A 23045-nucleotide genomic window follows, 5' to 3' on the forward strand; every position below is an offset into this window, starting at 1 on the left:
AGCATTTCAGGCCCGTCTAGGCCCTCTACATACTGCCGAATTGACAATAAAGTTGAATTTGGCAACAGTTAACAATCTGAACAGGATTTCTATTTTTTTCTTAGACTAGCAGTGTGTTATTAGACGATTGTATGACACAAAACTCTGTCCTTATGAGCAGGAAGAGAGACAAGTGTTAGGATGAAAATAAGAAGAAGCTGTGGGTCTTGGCTCTTTAATGTTTCACCATAACGGACTGAAAGAGACTGATACACTCACATGTAGAGATAGTGCAGTCATCTTTGTTAGGACATTGCATTGACTTCCCCTCTAAATCGACCACTAGTCACTGCTACTAACCATGGTTGGATCCTTTCTGGCCAGAAATATCCCACGATTCCTTTTTGTTCTGTAGCCAATTGTTTTTCAAAGAGGTAATGGCAGAAAACGTGAGGTGAATACATTTTTTAATTAAAGCCGAATGTTGTCAACATTTTGAATCGACCAAACAACATTTTTGCCGTAGCTTTGTTGCTACGCGACGTGGTAACGGTAGGACAAGCTGGTGACACTGGAGGCAAACCAGACGTCTCATTACAGTTTGGTTGACATTTTTCAAGCTGCCGTTGGAGGACACAGCCAACGTTTGATACAAAGACCGGGTCATCCACAGGATGCGGCTGCTGTATTAAAAACACAATATTCAGTGTGCTGCATTTCCTTCTCTCCTCGTTCTGAGAGATAAAAATAACTCCTCTTCTCTGCTTTTCATCTTCATCGTTTTGTTCCTCGTCAGAGGTGAAGTGTATCCGTCCATCTAATTTAGAATTGTGAGACTTTTTCAACTCTAAGTTTCAATCAGTCACTGAGTGAGAACTTATACCAGAGTGTCGCTCACTCCGAGCGTGATTGGCACATTTTTAACCCTGGAGTGTTTGATCATTCAGCTAGAGCAGACATTTGAACTCTGTCATTTTAACTCAGCTGGCATCAAAGGGGTTTGAAAAATGACATATTAGGTAATATGTCTGTGTGAGCCTGTGTTTATGTGAGGCATGAGAATGTGCACAACACTTATTTCAATAAAATTGTAAAAATCCTTATCCGGCATATTAAGCTTAAAAAAAATGCCCTACTTGTTTGTAGTACAAAAAAGGAATTAAATAAGTGAACCATAATGGAAATATGCAGCAGCTTCAGATTTGTATACACATGGTGTGATACAGAGGTGTGTGCGAGATAGAGGTATCGACTTGTTTGTGTGTGTACGTATGATGATGTGCAGTCTGACAACTCACCAGCCTGCAGTGATGCTTCCAGCTTCCCAGGCTCCAGATCTCCCTCGGCTCTGCTGGACGCCCAGCTCGTCTCAGAGGACCAGAGCCAGATTCACAGTAACTCCATCCAAACTTCTTTCTTCTTCTTTTTACCTCCCACTCCCATCAGTTTACCTGAGGCCTTTTTTCACAATATATTCTGCTGAAATATTGCAAACTATTTCACATCTAATATTCACTTTTGGGTTATTACACAGTAGATGGCATGTATGTTCTTAATAGAGGAAGGATTTGATCAAAATGATGGATGTAGGTGACACTGTGCGTATAGTACATTTTGTAATGAGCTCTTTATTTTCCATAAATATCCAATGAGGCTGGAATTAACTTGTACAGTACCCTTTCTAAAACGCCTGTTGGGAATGGGCTGGGCGCTCTGACTGTTTAAAAGCTCTATCAGGTTTTATTGTTTCTGTGCCAGACGTTGTGTACAATCAATGGTGCAGAGAGTCAAATTCTGAAAACTTTAATTTCTTAAAAGCATTTATTATTTTCCAGGTTAATTTTACTTCCGTCTTGTACACATGTAACCGATCTGAATGCTTGCACCTCACCTGAACAATCTGGAGATTTGTGTTGTGAACGCGTCTGAGCAGAGAATCTCGTGCTCCGTTGTCTATGTGTGAAAAGCAAACTCCGGAGAAAGTTCAGCCCCAATTCTACAGACATCCTCTTGAGTTCATGTCTGAAAATAGCTTGATATGTGAATGACACTGAGAACTACGTCATAATTGCTTGAAGGAGATGAGTCAGCAGATATTTACATCAGAGAAAAAAAACACAATACTGTACAAAACACTTTTGAAAAGACTTTTTGGAACACACATGCACACAGCTCAGCACTTTGATTTAAAAAAAAAAAAGATCTTAGATGAGGCCATGGTTTCCCATCCTCACAAATGTACATGTAGCATCTGTGAATTATTTTACAACAGCTTGATAGTGAACGGTGTTGGAGGTTTGGGGATGAGGGCTGGAGGTTCAGATTTCTCTGCCAGGGAAGCGTGGAGAGGAACTGGTGTCCAGATGCAGTCCTGCTGGAACAAAGCAAATGCTGTTACTATTGACTGACGGAGAGGAGGAGCTTCACAGAGAGAGTCAGTCAGAAGCTGATCAGGGATCTTCATTAGACCCTCTGCAAACTTTAAAGACTACGTTGTACATCATCTTCATATGCAGCAACTTCATTTTAACGCGTGTGTGTGTAAAGTGGAAGACATTAGAGATAGCTTTTATACAGTTTATGAATACAGTTGTGATCGTTAATTAATTTATATTTCAATTAATTTTTAACAATTCTTTTACCAGCTCTATAGTGGATTTTGTCCCAACTTGTCAGTGGATTGTGCAATTATTATATTCACCATATACTGATATTTGTGAGTGGATTCAAAACATTAAATTACAATAATTTTTCGTGTTTATGTTCAAACAATTGGGTTTGCACAATTTAAAATCATCCATAAGTCCAGTCTGCATGTCCGCCCTTTATACCACATTCCATCAGCCATGTTTGAGTTTTGATTCAGAGCATAGACAACAACCCTAGCTTGTAATCATTAAATCTCCTCCCATTTTATAACATGATATAACTAATAAAACCCAAACGTATTCAAATTTGGTCCATGTCCCATCAACTAACGTGGAGGAGGCAGAATTTATTGTCTATTCTGCAGCCAGCCACGACGTGGCAATCGAGATTCTTTGTACATAAAGATGGGCGACACTACCACTAGAGGGCAGAACCTCTTTACCAAAATCTCCACACTGTTTACGCCCCTGTGGATCTCACACATTTTCCATAGAAGTTAACTTCTGAATTGAAGTGTGAATTTAAAGAGGAGTACCCTTTGAAGCTGTTAAGAGCACTCACCAGATTTCGCAGTCTGATGTGCTTGTTTAGATTTAGGCTTCACTCTGCTGTTAATGTCTTCCTCTATAGTTTTGGTGGAAACAGGTGCACAGCGATGCGCCGAATGAGCAATCAGCTTCGCCATTCGTCTGGCCATGAAGGTTTTTTCTGGAACCGGTGGTGGTATTTTTCGCTGAGGGGTCACCGGCGACTCCACCTCACTCCCCCCACTGAAGACGTCGTCGGACTCGTCTGAATGGGTGACCCGGCGTAGACGCACGCTACAGAGTACCTCAAGTGTCACCAGGGGCAGAGGCCTAGCCGGAGATCTCAGGAAGGCTGAGGAGTCCGAGTGGCGCCGACGTGATGGTTTGGCTCCGACAGGGGGTTTAATTTTCGGGGGGCGGTCTTGCATCAGGGAGTTATCTGGTGTAGAGTTAGGGACAGTCCTGGACTTGCAGTCTGGGACGACGACAGGGAGGGGGATCTGCAGAGACAGCCTGTTGGCGCGAGCCTGGGTGGTGGTGAAGCTCGACTTGGGACGCAACCTCCAACCTAGGGGGTCGTGGCCGGTGATGGCGGAGGTCTGTATGGGCGGAGGAGAGGAGCAGGAGGAGCTGGTGGAAGAGGAGGAGGAGGAAGATGATGCTGAGCTCAATATTCTGATGTGGGGGCAGGAGGAGCGCCTGGATAAGGCATCAGACGCTGCAGAAAGAGATGCTCTTCGCTGAGGAGGCTGTGGTTCTTTCTTGTTCTTCCTCACAGTAATGACATGTGGGCTCCCACTCTTACTGAGGTCAGCTGACCACCGCCTCTGATGAGAAGTGGGCGTGGCCCTGGAGGTGGAGACAGGGGACATAGGGAGCTCTCTGGGCTCCTGGCTGTGAGTTATGACTCGTCCCAGCCTTTGTTTGCCCATGCCGTCTCCATGGCTCACATTTTTACCACTAGACCCCTTTTTGTTCATCTGGCAACACTTATCACAGGCTATGCTAACAGTGCCATCAGAGGCAATGGAGCCTTTAATCATCTTGTAAGTAGGTGGTTGGTAGTACTTGTCAGGTCTGGTGATTGTAGAATTATAAAATAAAGACCTGTGAAGAGAAACAAGTACAGTGTGAGTGGGTATATTTATATATATCGATTTATATGCAGCACTGTAGACAAGACTATTCATTTTTCTTGGTCCATGGGCATTGTGAAACAGTCCTAGGCTCAAAATTATGTCACCAACACAAGATGTCACAACCTATATTCTGGGTAATGTGTCCTCGTTTAGTTGTGGGAGGAAGATACGTTGTCCATCTTTTTATACACTCAATGTAAACGGACTCATAACATGCCTGCCGACCCCCTCCCAACCAAGTCTGGTTCTGTTGGACGTCTCTTCCTAAAAAGAAGATTTTTTTTCCTTCCACCTTTGCAAAGTGTTCTCATCGTGCAAACAGCTAAGAAGGACCTTTTTAACATTAGGTTAATAGTTAGATTAACAATTTGGGATCATGTTTTGTTAAGGCTGTCCAAAATGATTAGAAGTCAATGAATGGATCGCTGCAAAAAAAACAACTGTGTGTGTTAATTTAAAAAAGAGGAACAAGAGACGCCCATGTCGATTTCTCAAGTTCAGTTTCACTTCTGCAACCAGTGACTTTTCACAGCAAAACCAAATGTTACACAAGTTTTGCCAGTTAATATTTTAATATTAAAGATAATTTTGACGCACGCACACACTTTATATATATAAATAAATGAATGTTTAATTACCAATAGGCAGTCTTTTCACACTGTATAATCTTATGCCAATTATTATTATAATATTTTATTATCTATTCTGTTTATATTTTCATACTTGTGCTTATATTACAAGTTAACTTTGGCTGTTAGTTTTGCTAACATTAGCTTCCATTAGCTAATAAAGTAATCAATGTATTAGCATATGAAGTAAGGTTGTCACAGTAACAACCCTGTGTTTAGGAAATTTACTTATAGGGGGAATATTTTTCCCCTAAAAAATAAAGTAAAAGTTAAATAGTTGGATTGGATAAACAATATAGTGCATTGTAATTAAATAAGCCTATTTAACACTTCTAAAATGTTTCACAATATTAAGTGTATTGCTTAAAAACTTAAAAAATCTGAAACCATTAAATCCCAGAAATCGAAAATCATCTTTATAAGGTAATATTATGGTATAATATTAGCACATGCCTTAGCAGCCAATATGTAAAGAGTTCAAAAGTTATGTACCTTTGGTGCTGTGTTGATCTCAGTTCTTTTCCAGTCTGGAGTAATTTCTTACCCTCTCTCTTTGTTAACATCTGTTCTAACCCCACCCAGATGCCCACCAATGTGACCACAACTTCCTCAAATTAACGGCCAGTCATTTTACAACACGGTTAAGATCATGAGTTTGTTCATGTTAGTCACATTTCTCAAACAGAACCAAACACAACTACTCTTGTTATGTAATAATCCAGAGCTTCTTCAGTACAAATACATGTTTTTCTATTTTTGGTGAACTGATGAGCAGTCATGATATTTATCAAAGGGTCAGTTGACTTCAAGCCTAAAAAATCTCCAGTGAAAACTGTCCACATGAGGTCAAATTGACTCGTTTCTTAATAAAAAACCAAATTGTTGTTATTTACACATTAGCCATTTTCAGTCAGGGCCTCAGGAGGATATCCACAAAACTACGTCCAGACTTTCTCCGGAGGTTGCCCATCACACCTGAATAATGCAGCGTGAGTTTTTTTGTCATCAACAAGGCATTGGCTCTTGTCACCAAAAGCTCTCTGGACATTCCTCTGTGTGCGGTTCCTCTTGTTAGAAACCTCATCCCGACAGAGCCCCACTTGCGATGAATCGAGGAGCAGTAGATCCTTCGCAGATTCTGCAGACTTTAACCTGCGCATGCTGGCCAGAGAAAGTCTGCAGGACTTTAAGCTCCAAATTTGTATGAAAAATACCCCGAATGATACGTGCTACCTGTAAGAGGACTTAGTGGAGGTGTGCGTGGCTCCCTGGATGTCTGCCCCGAACTTGGTGGCGCTTTGGCCGGGCGCCTTCTCCATCGGATTGTGGAGCTGTCCTTGGTCCCTGTGTCTATAGCCAGGTGGAATTATTTTCAATAAAGCCATCATTTCAGAATGGAAATGATCCTTTTCATTGTTTTTTCAGTTTCAGAATGGAAATGATCCTTTTCATTGTTTTTTCAGTTTCAGAATGGACCACTCCCTGTATTGGATCTATGTTAGCAGTGGAACCAAAGCAGAAAGACTTCCCAACTGTATACTTAAGCATTTAATTATTTATCACATTCAAGTCAGAGAAAGTTAAGATTTAGGGTGAATTACATAAGTTGAATATGGTTCCTTGCTACTTTACCAGAAAGGTTAAACCTCTAATTTCATGTGTACTGTAATGTAAAATAGTATAAAACCAAATGTTAATATAATGAGCACATTTAAATAAATACAAAAACATGCCTGTTGCATAGTATTTTTTATGACGTCATTATATAGCCCTTCTCTCAGCAACCCCAATTCTGACTGACTTCCAGCATCCCTGTTTCTGAGAGAATAGTGTGTTAGAGGTTTGCTTATCTGTTTAGAGGAGATACTGAGTTCAGGAAGTTGCAGCAATATGCAAATAAGTGTGAGACATGTGGTTGACAAACAATGTCTATAATAGGAAAGATTAACTATTTCTTTGCAATTTTGTCACATTTCGGAAGTTGCTATCTTCGTTGAGAGCAGGATATTCTGCTGAATCACCCCTCGCTTGATCCTGCAGTAGCCTCCGTGTAAAGCCTGAAGCCTACAGCCGTGGCTTCACACAGAGGCAAAGTGTCGACCTGAAAGCCAAGGCTGTAAATCCAACAGCATGTCAAAAGCTATCACATGTCGACCCAACATGTACACGTGTCCCCCCCCTCTCCCGAGCTCGGAACACATGAGTGTTTGAACTCTAATGCTCGGCGTTGACAGCGAGGCCTTTGAAGTTTGATCGGCACAGAAGCCGCGTTCCTTCTTTCACTTCCTCCTAATCCACCCACAGACCGCAGAGATCTTTTAAGGCCTGTGTGAGTAATTGGCAGGTTCGCATGTCGTCGAGAGTCGGGGCTGGCTAGGTGTGGAGCTTGGTACATTAATCCCTGTGTAATGAAGTGATGTAAACCCCCAGGGGGCCGGTGCGGAATACTGTAAACCTGCACATGGGGGGGGGGGGGGGGGGGGATTAGCTCTCATTTGTGATTCTTGTCCGATGATGCAGATAGAAGGGTGTTACAGGAGGAAATTGTGTGTGTGTGTGTGTATAGACTGTACTGTTGCAATAAAATTAAGCAAAATTATTCGGGACACAGGCGCTGCGGTACCGAGGTCCCGCAGATATACACTTGACCAATCACAAGTCAGTCTGAGCTGTCGTTTTTATAGAATCAAATAACGAATTAAAAACCCATTCATCAGTAACCATAATTTTTGACTTTTTACTTTGGTCCATGTCCCATTTACTAACATGGAGGTTTGCGACCTATACTGCAGCCAGGGGGAAAATCATGATTTGGCTTTACGTCCTCCCTTTATCCCAGTCTAAGGTCAGATCAACATGTGCTTCATATACAGAAAGAGACAGTGCCTTCTGAAATCGTTTGTGTGGGGGCAGTGTAGGTTTTAAACTATATGATTTTACTTGGTACAGGTACAAACATCAGTTTTTACTTCGTTCTGGAGAGGAACATCCTCACTACCTCTTCCACTGTTGCCGTATGTGTTGTGGTCAGAAGCTGTCAACACCCCGCTGCCCTCTAGTGGATGCATTTAACCATGTCAACGTAAATGAAGCATCGACGTATGTGGGCAGTGACGGTCACATGGTTTGAAACGGACGTATCGCTTTGAAACGACCCCAAGACTTCTCTACTTATAGTTAGTTGAGACTTACAGTGGTTGAGTTTGTTCCATTTAAAATCTTCAGTAACAGTTACTTGACTTGTTTTCTGCAATGTTTGAAAACCGGTGTTTCTACGCTGCAGGGGATGGAAGGGTGAAGTCCAACAGTGTGAAGTAAAACTTTCAGAATTCAGGTGAGAATAAAAAGCGCAGGAGGACGAGCTCATGTTTTCTTTGAAAGATGACTGATTGTTCCCTGACTAGTTGAGCACTGAAAAGCTCCGTGGAGATGTTCTGTAAAGCTCCGAGGAAAATGGAGAGATTTGAAGGCTGATCCCCTCAGGTTTTCCCATGGTGCACTGCAGCTCTCTTGCCAGTTACTCAAAGAAAATCACTGTCAGAATTTAGAACCGTCCTTCGTAAACCTCCACAATGACGACAGCTGTGGTCGTGCTTAATGGGATGCCTCAGGAACACCTTGAGGGAATTTCTTTCAATTTTCACCCAAAGTTGAAGTTATTATGCTGGTAAAAGGTCAAGTTCACAAACTTTTCTTCGACCATTACTCCAGAATTAATTGATAAGTTGTGGCAAAAAATAAGGCATCTGTGTAATTGGATAAAATGATGAAGTAATTACATTCAAAAGGTCAACTATACTGCAACATCAATGTTCTGCAAACTTTTTGAGCCATTTGTAACTTGACTGAAGGGGGCAGGCTCACAACTGTGAGGCGGTGAAACAAATGGTTAATTCAGGACTTATTAAGCAGAACGATGTAAATAGTTGAGTTGTCTATTAATAGCAAGGGTGGTACTGCCTTTCGGTATTGCTGTAGATTGATGATAAAAACTAGCATGATTTCCTGGTAAGCATTGGTTGAACTGCACCTCAACTGCAGAGGAAGACTCGCTGATGGAATGCACACTGGAAATGGGGCTCACATGAAGAGACACAACAAAAGGCCAGAAAACATGTCATATCCAACTCTTGCACCATTATTGTATTTAGTTTGGTTTATGTTGAACGTTTCTAAAAGTGAAATACATTTGTAGAAATAACAGCATCATGAGTAGTAGAAAATTTATGGATAATTGGGATTGATGGAAATTTTTTCATTAAGTCAAAACATAACAGATGTTTGATAATTTTGTACAATAACAGTTCAGGACATCAACTTACATTCCTGGAGGTTATAGGATTTCATATGCTTTGAATTTAACTATAACATAAAATGTGTACTCCGGAAGCTGAGAGGTCTCTTGGCATTTCAAGGTCAACACTGCATCATATATGTATGTATATACACACACACACTTATTTTGTTGACATTTTGGTGTAGGACATCTCTCCTTTCACCTTTGCACTGATGACACCTCCATTCCCCTGTTACTGTGAACAGTACAATCTTCTGTTCTCCTTGAACCGCTCTTAACCCTGACTTGCTGTTGCATAAGCTCTCCCATGTCAATACTCCATCTACTTCCCATTCACATCCATGTCTCATACCATCTACCTGTCCTTCAAGATATCCTGTGAACAGAACGTTAAGTCGGCTTGAAAGTTAATACGAATCCCACAGTCCTCTGTGGCTCATTAATTAGTATCATTACCATCCCAAAATTCATTTTAGGGCCAAAATAGTGCAACTTCTCAAGGTGGCTGAGGGGCAAGACTGGATTTAGATTTAATCACACACACCTACTGTTTAGTATATGCACAGCAAATTTTAAGGGGGCGGTAATTACCATAACTGAAATTATTTCCATAATTACAAACATGAAAGTAGGGCAGCTGCCTGGATATAATGTAAATTATTGTAGCCTTCATTCAAAATCCTACTTTACCATAACGCACCTTCCTTATCACAAGACACAAGCACACTGCTCAGCTACATGGACAAATAGGGTTTGGAGCTAAATAAATTAAAAACCCCAGCCCCATAAAGCACCTTTATTTCATATAAAAGCTTTTTATTAGCCAATGGCCTGTGGATTCCCACTGGTTGGTCATGGTATTGCAAGGGACCTGTGAAATACTTGTTCCATCTTGCATTCTATTAAATCAGCCATGGTAAGGTCAGTCTTACAATAGAATAGTGTCTAGCATTCACTTCTCAGCAAAAATGTACTTATTTACTCCTCTGATCTCCGATGTGTTGCAAAAGTCGCCCAACTCCAGGTTGTTGTTTTATCTGGCTGGGGTTTGTACGTGTTCAAACTTTTGATGGACTTCAGACAAACTGGAAGTTAGCTTTAAAGCTAATCCGCTAACAGGCTATTTCATTATATAAGGTTGTTTGATGTTTATGGCAAACAGCGTAACTGTCGAATTTATTATATAAACTTGTTTTGGAAGTTTAACACATTTCGATGCTGGATAAAATAAAATCGAAGTTGAATAAACGAGGGAGTGCTCATTAGTACATTCATATACATCAATAGATATTTATTATAATGATATTGATTGTCATAATCAATTTGTTGTAACCACCAATCTTAGGCAGCAGAGATCCATTTTACCGGTTCAATGTGCATTTATTCCTCTCCATGATGACACTAACACATGTGAGAAAGACTGTTGTTGCATATCTGTTCTGACAGCATTGCCTTTCCTATGGCTGCTGTGATCTCCCGCTCCACTTGTATAAGAAATGTTTCTCCGTGCATTGAACCTATAGGGAGTATTGCAGACATGAAATAAAACTGTGGGAACGAGGCGTTGGTCTTCCAATCCAAGCTACTGTTATCTGAACTTTAAATTGCTGTTGCTCTACCACAGAGATCAGTAAGGCGTTCATTCATTAATGTTAGGTATTTCTTATCATACTGTTTGTTTAAATGTTTTTCAGTGAATGTTTTCATGGAGACGCGTCGTGCATCTTTAATTACAGTCTGTGATCACGACCTCTCGGAAATCTGTTTTTTTCCGTATAAACACATCCCATCTAGGTAGCATTACCTTTAACCATTGCACCAAGGGAATAATATTAATTATTATTCTAATTTAATAATGTCTTTGCTAATATTAGATGATTTGTTCCATAGACAGACGATAAAGACAGGCCTGCCGGGTTATTAAGGCAGTCTACAACCGTTCCGCTCTCTTCTGACATCACTGACCACTGGATAGATTCGTTTTTATGTGCACCACACATATGCTATCGTGAACTCACAATGAGATCTATATCTGAAGAAAGTGTGTTTGTGTGTGTGTGTGTGTGTGTGTCTGTGTTGGATCCTCCATAAACCCTAAGTGCTTTTTAACCAAGACAGGTAACAGAGAGCACTGGCCTGTAATTGGATGAAGATGGAAGAGTAGAAAGGCAGGAGGATTAAAGAGGGTGAAGATCTGGTGCAGGAGTGCAGGGCAAGATGAACTGCAGCCAATCAGCCATAAATGAATCCTTTGTCTTTCTCCCTCGCTCCCTCTGTGTGGATTCATCCATCTCCTCTGTTGCCTCGCTTTATCCGCAATTTAACCCCTGCTCCATCATGCCCATTTCTGCTGTTCTCTCTCTCCCTCTCCTTATCCTTCTTCTCCATCCCCCCCCCCTTGGATCCCTCTCTGTGTCCAGGCGTGGTTGACAGAGATCCATGAGTACGCTCAGCAGGACGTGGTCCTCATGCTGCTGGGCAACAAGGTGAGACTTTGCAGCTCCGGGAGAAGGACAGACAGATGGACTCAGAGGGAGGGATCAGGGAGGGAGGGGTTCTGGGAAATCAGGTTGTAAGGACAGATGGACTATTTAGTTGGAACTCATCATTTGAATGGTTGAAAAAGCAGGTCGGTGGAGAATGAACACAGAGCTCTACAGCTCTGAACTGAAGTATCAAAGTTTAGTTCAAACCTTTATTTATTGAATCCGTTTCTTTTTTCGCTGTCATCTTATATAATGTCTATATAACGCTTTAATTTGTTTTCCTTTTTAAAGTGAGTTAAATGTCTGTTTTAAAAGACATTGAAATAATTTTTTTAGAGGCATATCAAATCCACTACTTCCACCATCACCACTAAAATTGTGATAATTCAAGTTCGATTAATCTATGTCCCATTTTGTGTATCAGAAATCATATATACACACACAATTATTTGCAGATAGGTTTACTTCTGCGCTGCTTTAAAAAAAAAAATATATATATCTTATCGCAGATAGGGGGTGCTACAGTCCCCTCAGCACCTCAATTTCCAGCTACCTTGCTGTCTTCAATGAGGAAAAAAGCAGTGCCCTAGCCTGGATGCCAGACGAACTTAGCCCCGCCCACAACAATTTGGTCGGGCAGTTTGGTCTGGAGTCGCTCCATTGGGAAAAAATTATGGCCCGACCGGGCCAATCAGATTGTCAGGGCGGGCTTTATACGATGATTGACAGATGATCAACGGTAACGTAAACAACCACGTCATCACAGTGCCCTCGGGTTGAATTCGTTTTCAACAAACATGCCTGCCGCTGGCGAGCTGAGATGTGTAGATGCTGCCATTGAGTCTGTTTTAGAAGACATCGACAGCGCATTCATTTTGAAAGAGGAACACAGAACGTGGAGGCGACGCCAAAGCACCGCGCTAATCCCTATCGCCCCGGCGCTTGGCTGTTCACAACGGACACTGAAGCGACGCTGAACCGCCGGGCAGCGCTAATAATATCACCCGTTGATCCAGTAGATCGCTGCACGGCTTTGTGCCGGTCACACCGGAGGCTGAAGCACCACGCTGCACCAAGGCTGCCTCGCGGTGCTTCAGCCTCCGGTGTGACCGGCACAAAGTTTTAACATGGGAGTGGATGGGAGCCAGCTGTTATTTAAGGCTTGGCGCTGCGCTGAAGCGTCCGGTGTGAACCCAGTAAATAACTCACAATGCGTTGCTTAGCATACGTCACATACTACGTTGCTCTGATTGGTTGTAGGTCTATCCAATTGAGCGAAGAGGAATTTTACTTCCTGGTCAGTTGAAACACGCCCCATAATTTTTTCACAATGGAGCGACTCCAGACCGAACTGCCCGACCAAAATGTTGTGGGCGGGGCTAAGTTCGTCTGGCATCCAGGCTAGTCTGGAGTCGCTCCATTGGGAAAAAATTATGGCCCGACCGGGCCAACCAGATTGTCAGGGCGGGCTTTATACGATGATTGACAGATGATCAACGGTAACGTAATCAACCACGTCATCAAAGTGCCCCTGGGTTGAATTCGTTTTCAACAAACATGCCTGCCGCTGGCGAGCTGAGATGTGTAGATGCTGCCATTGAGTCTGTTTTAGAAGACATCGACAGCGCATTCATTTTGAAAGAGGAACACAGAACGTGGAGGCGACACCAGAGCACCGCGCTAATCCCTATCGCCCCGGCGCTTGGCTGTTCTCAACGGACACTGAAGCGACGCTGAACCGCCGGGCAGCGCTAATAATATCACCCGTTGATCCAGTAGATCGCTGCACGGCTTTGTGCTGGTCACACCGGAGGCTGAAGCACCGCGCTGCGCCAAGGCTGCCTCGCGGTGCTTCAGCCTCCGGTGTGACCGGCACAAAGTTTTAACATGGGAGTGGATGGGAGCCAGCTGTTATTTAAGGCTTGGCGCTGCGCTGAAGCGTCCGGAGTGAACCCGGCGTTAAGGCCGAATTATACTCGTGTTGCACGGACGCACGCATGCACGCAAGACACGCAACACGCCCCTTTCGTGCCCTCTGCGGGCTTGCGTGCGTCCGCCAATTTTTCTAACTACACGACAAAACGACGCGAGCCTCACGCAGCCCGCAAGGCTTGTGATTGGTCTGCTTACTACATCCCGTCCGGAGTCTAGTTTCCGGTTTCATGCCCCACAATACGCGGAAATCACGGAAGATTTAGAAGAACGAATATGGAACAAATAGAAGAGCACTTGGCAGAAGAGATCCGAAAGTAAGACCACTTGTATAACCTGTCACTGACTGGAGGATTTGTCCGCCAGAAATAGGCTATTAGGAGCCGGAGTGGCGATGTAAATAAAGATTCGACGAAGAAGAAGACGTCTCTTCTTTGTGTGTTTTGTTTTCGAAACAAAACGTTACTCCGCCTAGTGTTCTGGCGGTGAATTGCGTTGCAACACGTGAGTGAAGCATAAACCAAAACGAGTCCGTCGATGCAGCTGCGTGGCCTTCCGCGGTTGCAGTCGCAGGACTATAATTCGGCCTTTAGTAAATAATTCACAATGCGTTGCTTAGCATACATCACATACTACGTTGCTCTGATTGGTTGTTGGTCTATCCAATTGAGCGAAGAGGAATTTTACTTCCTGGTCAGTTGAAACACGCCCCATAATTTTTTCCCAATGGAGCGACTCCAGACCGAACTGCCCGACCAAAATGTTGTGGGCGGGGCTAAGTTCGTCTGGCATCCAGGCTAGCAGTGCCCTACTTGCCTGGCATCAAACAACAGGCAGACAGAAGCCACAGCTGGTATAACAAGTTAAAAACAAATATTATTCTCCTCTGGAGTCGGTGAAGACCAAAACAGAGCTAAAAGAAAATAAACTTTGCTCTTCCACTCATTAATTTGCCGAAACATGGCTCATGTCTCACCCCTTCTAAGCTTGTATATAAAGAGGGAGCAGCTTTGGAAGATTAGAGCAGATATTGTATTTCTAGCTTCATATAGAGCTCCTCTCCCTCAAAGTGGACAAAGAAAGTGGTTATTGCAGCTTTAGTGTTTTTATTTTTATGACAAGGCATCCTGGGAAATATCTAATCTGTGAAATAGAATGTTCAAATCCAGGAAGATTTGATAGGGATGTACACGGATGCATCAAACATGGATGACTGAATCCTTTGAATTCACTTTGTAGCATCGTACATCTCCCCAGACTCTGTGTGACAGGACTTGTGTGTCTATTGTGTGTCCATAGGCCGACTCCACACACGACAGGGCGGTGAAGCGGGAGGAGGGAGAGAAACTGGCAAAGGTGAGCTTCATGACACACGAATAAAAAGAAGCTGTTGGGAATCTGCCCACACAGCCACGTGCACGTGAAGCTCCCCGCCGTCAGGCAGCTGTTTCTTGATGAGTGTCTGTAATTATGTATTCATGAACACATAACGTTGTTATTGTTGGGAATAAATGATTTGCGGTTGGGAGGGGGGTAACCTAATTTTCCAGGTTGTTTTGCTCCGATAAGCATGCGAGAGTGTGAATTCAATTATTCTATCTTCATTAGTTACATACTGTGCTCGCTCGGTATTGATCAGCAGAGTCCTCCCACCTCTTCAGGTACTTAAAACCACAGATCCAAACCCAAACTTCAAATCCTGAACCCCAACTTAACCTTATGTTTGTATCTGCGTCACTATTGATCACCCACAGGGAACGACACAATAGAGCAAATTCCATACAATAAAAGATCTTTCTCTCTTTCTCCATGCAGGAGTTTGGAGTGCCCTATATGGAGACGAGCGCCAGAACTGGACTGAATGTGGAGCTGGCCTTCACTGCTGTGGCCAAGTGAGTCACTCACACACACACACACATAACAGCCCAGTATAAAGAGCAAATGTCCCTGTGCCCTCAGTTTGAAAGGAAACTTTCCTTTGAAGGAGCCAAATGCGGAGGTTGAGTAGCTTTTGTGTGCTGTGCCGTTTCAGTGATAAGAGCTAGGATATATATATATATATGACATCAACTAACCTTCAAGTACCAGAGAAGAACATCATGGTCCAACTAATATTGGCAGATGCCTGTGAATGCCGGTAATGTAATAAATAAAACTTGTAATAAGACTGTAATAGCAGTGCTAACCAAACAGAGAAACTGGTATTAGGCACGTTGTTGTTACTGACTTGTGCCTTATTCACAAAGCAACAGTGGGCATGCACGAAGTAAACCGATTTCATTGTCAAACATTTACATGAACACAGAGTGATTTTTTGAAAATATAACAGCCACAACAAGGAAACTTAACTTGATGTGTCTGTCACCCCAGACACATCAAATGAAAAATGTGATGGTATATTAAACAGTGAGAGTATGTAGGCCAGTTTGAAAAGAAAAACAATGGGCCAATCACGCAGCGGGCCGACGGACCCAGATACTTCCCCCTCTGACTAACAACCAAAAAAAAAAACTAGTATCGAAAACAGATCTTTAGACCCCCCAACTCAAAAGTTAAAACAATAAAAACTGTGCCACGGTGACAAAGCTGCTGGAACTGAAATCACCCTGAGATCAGGAAAACTTGGGGCCTCATTTATAAAACGGTGAACATATGGTGAATGCCCCAAAACAATGATCAGATATATTTATTATAAAAGCGTGCGTAAGCCCACCTGAAAGCAATGTTCCCTTAACAAATCAAACTCCACCTGGAGACGTGCATGTGTGGATTCTTCCCCATTCGCGCCCACATTTAACCCTAAATGGTTAAAGGAAAATGCTTTGGTGGAAGAGCAGAGATCTACAGAATCTAAATCAGAAGTTAGTCAGTCGTCATTCGCATTCATCACGCACAAGTATTTGTTTACAGCAATCAGACTGAGGACTTCACACCTTGACAAATTGATCACGACAATTACTGGTGTCCTAACCTCCACCTCTCTTTTTTTAAACTTACTAAAAGAGGCATTGCAGTTTAAGTACGTTCACATTCTGTATCAGTGAACAGGGACAGTTGTGAACACATTTATGAGCAAAAGGAAAAATATTTAGCACTAATGTCTTAAAAACAAAGTATCAGTCTGGTAATATGAGAGCAGGAAGATATCAAATATTATTTTTGAGATGATGTAGAGGCATTTGTTCCCTGCAGCCATGGTATGATAGAAAATGTCAAAGTCCAACATCCAGGTAACAGAAACACAAACTACAAGACGATAAAACTCCAGGAATCTTATTTGTCTCAATAATATTCTTAATAACTGATATTAAAAGTGAGGATACAGTTTGTGTGGGAGCTGCATAACATTTGTTTCTTTGTTGTGGTAACAGGCTTGTTGGGTGTTGCCAAGAAAAGCCTTCAGTCGGTTACAGAACAACATGCCGATACAAAATGTAATGACTTTGTGAAAAACTTTTTACAATATTTCAGAGTAAGAACAAACCAAACATTCCAAGACAACAAAAAAAACACAAATCATAAGAAAAATTTGCAGAGAAAAAGTAGAAGCCTTAACAATAAAATAATTATCTAATGGTTTTTATAGCTGTCTTGACTCAGTTCCCATTGCCAGTATCGGAGTTTGCCAGTCAGTTTTTTTCTCCCCTGTGGGTCATGTCCGAATTTGCCAAAATGTGCCAGAAAGTGATCGGCTCTCTCACGTTGCTGTCTTGCCAGTGCTAAGGACAGAAAATCACTGTTAGAAAGATGTTAGAAGAAATAAATACAAACAAACGTTCATGTCTACTCACGCGCCGAACTTCTCCCGAACATTCAATGCACTGGAAAAGGTTCAGCGTAAGCATCTAGACAAAATGAAGAAGTGGCAGTGAACCCGTTCAGCCGTGTCATGTTTCCATCACTGCCGATCGGGGCCGGATCCGATTAAAAACCTGTGTCTGCTGCAGAGTCATCTGACCCAGGAGTATCCATTCCCATTGCGAACAAAGGACAGATGTTAGTGGGGTTCTAACCAGTGGAAAAGGTGCTTTATACTGCAGCCAGCCAACAGGGGGCGATCAAGACGCCTTGGCTTCACATTTGGGCTGCTATTGTGTCATCCATCTTTTTCCAAGGCCTGCGGTTCATACTCTTTATGGCAGCATGTCTTGTCAGATGGCAAACATTTGAACTGTGGCCGTTCAGTGGAAGATGGCGCTCTTCTTCCTCCACGACAATCTGTGACTCGCCTCAACGTGCCGCCAACTCGCCAGTGACTTGGCTGAGAGACCTGGGCCAGTGACAGCAGGAGGAGATGAGGGGAGGAATCACAATAAATCAAAAATGATCGGCCACATTTCTAAATGTAAAAGAAAAGGACCTCTGCTAGTAATTCCACATAAAGTCAAGTAATTAAGTTTTACAATTGGAAAGGTGTTAAAAGCTGTGATGATTTCATTCTATATTGTTTTCTAAGTTGCCATCGCTCTTTGTCAGCAGTGCTAACCTTACATTATCTCCTGTGTCTGTGTCTCAGAGAACTGAAGCACAGGACCATGAAGGAGCCTGACCAGCCAAAGTTCCAGCTTCAGGAGTACGTCGACCAGGAAATGAGGACGGTTGGATGCTGCCGCTCGTAGACCACATGCCATCTGTGTGTGTGTGTGTGTGTGTGTGTGTTTGTGTGTGAGGGAGGGAACGTGTGTGTTCTGTTAAGAATATGTATTAAATCTGAGTTTGTGTGTCTGGGAATAATCATGGATTCTCAGTGTTTGTAATATTTATTTTTGTGGTGATACTGCCAATACGCTCTCTCTCCCAACCCACCTGTCCTCTGCAACTGTGAATGTAATATAAATTCCTATCAGCATGCATGTTTATACACACGCAACCTTGTACTTCTATCTTAGTAAGGACACTTATTATTGTAATGCAGTCCCTAATCCTAACATCCCCTCATGCTCATTCAAAACACCACATTCTTATCTCAACCCAACCATAACCACTTGCACACAATGCGTACGCCTAATTACCTCGGTGGGAAACAAAGACAATACTTGTCAATCAATAAGGACACAGGATGCTGCATCTTGTTAAGCCCTATGAGAAAAATTTTGATTTTTGAATATGGGCTATATAAAAGAAAAAAATGTGGTGAAACCTTGAGGTCAGAAGTTTAGATCCCTCATTTGGAGTTACTAAAGAAAATAGCTCCCTGAGGTCATAATGCCTTCCCCAACTGTCCTAAACCTAACCACTGGTTCAAGAAGCCGTCCGGTAACTGGGGAGTTGTATGCTCTAAAAGGTCTCGACAAAAGATTTCAGTACAAGTATACACACACACACACCTGTTAAATCCATTCTGTGCCATTTTCCATAAGCGTGACAATGTACATATTTCCTATGTAATTTTACTTTTGTGTGCCGAAATGTTTGTAAACGCCCGTCTTGTTGAAACTCAAGTATATGGACACAGACATGTTAAATATTGAATCAATCTTAATGTAATAGAAATAGATCTGATGAACATGTTTTTACGGATACAGTTCTGCTCCTGATGTTAAACAGTCAAATGGCACTGTGTGCTGTTTTTGTACAGGATGAAATATAACCGTTTTTAATACTATATCCTAGTGTAAAATTTCTTTTAAGCTCTTTGACATTTGTCCAGTTTGAGTTGAAAGCTTTGATGTGTTCCATTTAATAAGCATACATCTCTCTGTCATTGCATGTAGGTGTTCACTGACCACTTCTGTACTTTGCATTTTACTTTTTGGGGAGAAATCTGCCGTGTTGCATTATGGGAAATAAGGGGAAGATATTGCTGCTCACTGTAACTCAAGGTGTTTTTCTGGATCTTTCGTTATCAGTTATTTGATGCGTCAAATCCACGAAGTCAGTGAAAGGTGGCGAAAAGCCTCAAAGAAAGACCTTGCATTTATTTTTTGTTAATATTGCTGTTGTTTATATATTGTACATTATTCTCCAGTTGTGTATATATCACAGTAAATTTTAAACCAAGAGAAAGAGTTTAATATCAGTTGATTCAATATATATATCACAATAAATTTGTTTTAGTTCAAAGATTTTTAAGATTAGGGTTTTAAAATATTATTTATAAGCAGATCACCATGCTCTCACAATGAATCAGCTATATATATTTAACTTTTGTTATAATTTTATTGATAATTATATTGATATAATCCTTTTTCTCATCTTTAATCACCCGGCTCTGGTTCATTTTATGTCATCATTATAACTGTGCTGATCTAATGTTGTGAGCTGAAAGATGTTGCTGTTGTTTGTCGTATTCAGGGACGAAGAAAGACGGAGGATTCACGAGCAGAGGTTGCTTTGATTAAAAACAGATTTTATTTATTTTTGTCAGATGTTTTATCGTAGCTGGTTCTGCCGATGTTAAAAAGAATACACATTTTATTTGAAAATCCTGTAAATAAAGCTTCAAAATGCTTAAATTTAATTCAAACTAAATGAGATAAATATATTGTTAACTTGTAATCTGTATCTTATCTGAAATGATTTGTATTGTATCAATCTCAAGTATTCTCATTAAAGAATCAACAATGAAGTCTTTGAATGAACCATCATGAAGCTTAGATGTGGATGTGCAGCACCATCGTGTGGCAGTCACTTATTATTACATTATGAAGAATCATTACTGTGACTATAAAACAGATGGTAGCGATAACATTTTCTTTTTACAAAGATTTTGCTGAAGAAATTAACATTAGCCTGATAGGTGCTCAGTGTAAAACCCCACAGGATTTGGATCTTAGATAAGTATTTATCAAATAAGCAATATATGCACTGCAATAAATATAAATCTGGCCATCTTCATTTTACCATTTGTGCTTCAGAAGACTGTTCTGGCGTGTTTGCTTTGATAATTAACAATCAATTTGATATTCAATCAATTTCTGCCCACATCAAAGTCCTGAACCGGCCAAAATAAAAGTTACTTATGATCTGTTCAGCTGTGCGCAACAGAGTATACATTTTTGTGGTCAATGTGGTCTGTAGAGCCCAGTCACACCAAGCCAAATTCTTCCTTTAATTTTCTCAAATATTCTCAGGTAAAATCTTCTGACACATGACATACTGAGAGTTAGGGTCACAATAAACATGATAAATGGGACATTTCTGTGACAACAGAGATTGTGAGCGTCACAGGGAAAGGGCAGTGCAAAAAAAAATGAGCACATTACAAATTCTTATGATAATCAAAACAGAAAAACACAACAACACAAACTCATCGGACCAACTGAAGGTGTTGATCCTCCGACAGCAAACAAACACCTGCACAAGGAAACCAAAGGTCCTTATAAACCCTCCCAGTCTCAGCCCATTGCAACCAGCTGGGGGAGATCCCAGGTGCATCCCATTGCTTCAGATGAACTGGGGAACCTGTGACCTGGATTCTATATGATCTCTATGGCCAAGCCCAATTTTGCTTGGAATTTTCTCAAAGATTCTAATGTTAAAACCTTTGAAACTTGACATACTAGCAGTGGGGGTTACCATGAACATAAGTGAGGTGAAATATCTGTGTCACCTCTCAAGGATTTTTCTTAAAATAATATTTAATAGGAGCAAGTTCTGAGCCATAATGTAAGAGTGGCCAACTTTGGCATCACAATAAAAATCTGCAAACTATCTATCCCCCATTCCAAATAAATATTTAATTACAAAAATGAAAGGATACAATTTGAACCCTAACCCTAACTATGTCTGGTTATCCCACCGCTAACACACCCACTACTGCAAAATCTGTGACTCCCACAGATAAAGAAACGTAGATCAATGCAGACAGTCTGAGGTAATGTGAGCTAATCGCTCCTTCATTACACATTGTGCCCTGAAGTAATTGTTCAGTCTCAACCATTCAAGTTCTATTGCATTATTATTATTATTATTATTATTTTCCTTGCTAAAAATCTTTATGAAACTTGAATTCTAAAAGAGGGAGAGAGAGTTGGGACAGATAAGACTCATGACCAGGCCAGATTAACCTGGAATCATGATGTGTAACAGTGTGGGGGTGAGGAACTATGGGAAGGGACATTTAAACCAGAGCGCCTCTTTTTTAAATCAGTAATTACTGAGCTCTGCTTTGATGGCTCAGCCAGTATTTGATGCCATGATATTCTGTAAGAGGTTGGAACAGTAAATGGCGGGAATGGAATAATCCGTGGGAGGAAGAGACGAGATGATTTGACCAGCAGAAGGGAACAGGTGAGCCACAGGGAGCGAGAGCATCATGACCCACTGTAGGAAGGGAAGACACAAAAGCAAAGTTTTCCCTTTCGATGCTGAAATAAAAAGATCAGTGGCAGGAAAGCCAGACTTTCCCTCGTTTGCACCTTCCCAGCACCAGCATGTCACCAAGCCCCCAAATCATCTCTGCTCATAATTAAGAGGTGAGGACTTTGTGTGTGGGTGGATGAGTCAAACACAGGGGGGTGCTGTTTGTTTCCTGTGTGAAACCAGTAGTCAGTGTTGCTTCCTGTATCCATGACTGTTCCCTTACTGTATGTTCAAAATTGTAACCATGGCAATTAAGGCCCTGCAACTTGAATTGAGTAGGCCTACTCACTTTGAACCAAATCCAGATCTTTTACCAAACCTAACCAAGTAGTGTTTCTGCTTTATATCCAACCAACATGTAAAAAATGTTAATATGTCCCCCTTGTACTATAAGTACTATAATCTGAGTGAATAAGCAATAAATACCATGATGTGTTATAACAAAGAAATCAATCCTGTCACTTGTGGGTGGGGCTCAGTAACTGGAAAAGGCTCCTAAACTACAGTGGCACTGTGGGGTGTGGAGACAGGGAGCCTGGGGGGGGGCATACATTCTTAGATCCCACTCAGGAAACGAGAAAGGACTATGTAGAAATACATTTTGCCATTTTAAGGCCATGAGGGAATTTTTTGTACTTACTCTAAGGAACAAGGAAGAATTTTAGGGGACGTAAAAAGCTACTGGGGTGGGACAGTTGAAGCCTCCAGTCTCAGTTTACCGTGGAGTTGGAGACAAGCTTTTAATGATAAGAGTATTTGCTGATTCATAGATTCATGATTTTTCCACAAAGATTTAATTTTAATAATTTTCAGCAAAGTATTGTATTTGGACCTTTACCTCAAAACCCATTTGAATTGGTAAAAGGGTGTTTTGTAAATATACCTGTGTCCTGTTTAATAGTTGGTGGTGCATGTCATCAAGAAGACATTGCAATGAAACATTTACTTCTCAATTTGGAGAATAGGTACATGATGAAATCTGCTGCATGAACATCAGGATATTGTAATTTAGAAATGTCAGCTTCTTTTCTTTGAGGCTGCTATTAGACCCCTAATAATTAAAGAAATCCTAACCTCACTTTTCTACACTGTTTACACAGTAC

General features: G+C 41.5%; 2 protein-coding genes across 3 annotated transcripts in view; one reads left to right on the plus strand and one right to left on the minus strand.

Moving 5' to 3' along the window:
• The window catches only part of LOC128427300 (ras-related protein Rab-26), a 67777-nt gene extending 47673 nt beyond the window's left edge, over positions 1-20104 (plus strand). Inside the window, 4 exon segments of the mRNA XM_053414387.1 lie at positions 11641-11706; positions 14938-14994; positions 15454-15530; positions 18155-20104. Coding sequence (XP_053270362.1) covers positions 11641-11706; positions 14938-14994; positions 15454-15530; positions 18155-18257 — 303 coding nt within the window. The 3' untranslated portion in view covers positions 18258-20104.
• LOC128427205 (putative protein TPRXL) lies at positions 1767-5511 on the minus strand. 2 transcript variants are annotated; one of them, XM_053414306.1, is made up of 3 exons: positions 5416-5511; positions 3190-4262; positions 1767-2350 (listed from the first exon to the last, which is right to left on the minus strand). In XM_053414306.1, exons 1-3 carry the CDS (start codon positions 5484-5486, stop codon positions 2298-2300), a joined length of 1197 nt encoding a protein of 398 aa, XP_053270281.1. In that variant the 5' UTR covers positions 5487-5511; the 3' UTR covers positions 1767-2297. The 2 variants fall into 2 exon arrangements, with proteins under 2 accessions (XP_053270281.1, XP_053270280.1); XM_053414305.1 differs by having other exon boundaries at positions 1767-2353.
• Positions 20105-23045: the final 2941 nt, after the last annotated feature.

This window comes from Pleuronectes platessa, chromosome 21 (assembly GCF_947347685.1).
Source record: "Pleuronectes platessa chromosome 21, fPlePla1.1, whole genome shotgun sequence".
Lineage (NCBI taxonomy): Eukaryota > Metazoa > Chordata > Actinopteri > Pleuronectiformes > Pleuronectidae > Pleuronectes > Pleuronectes platessa.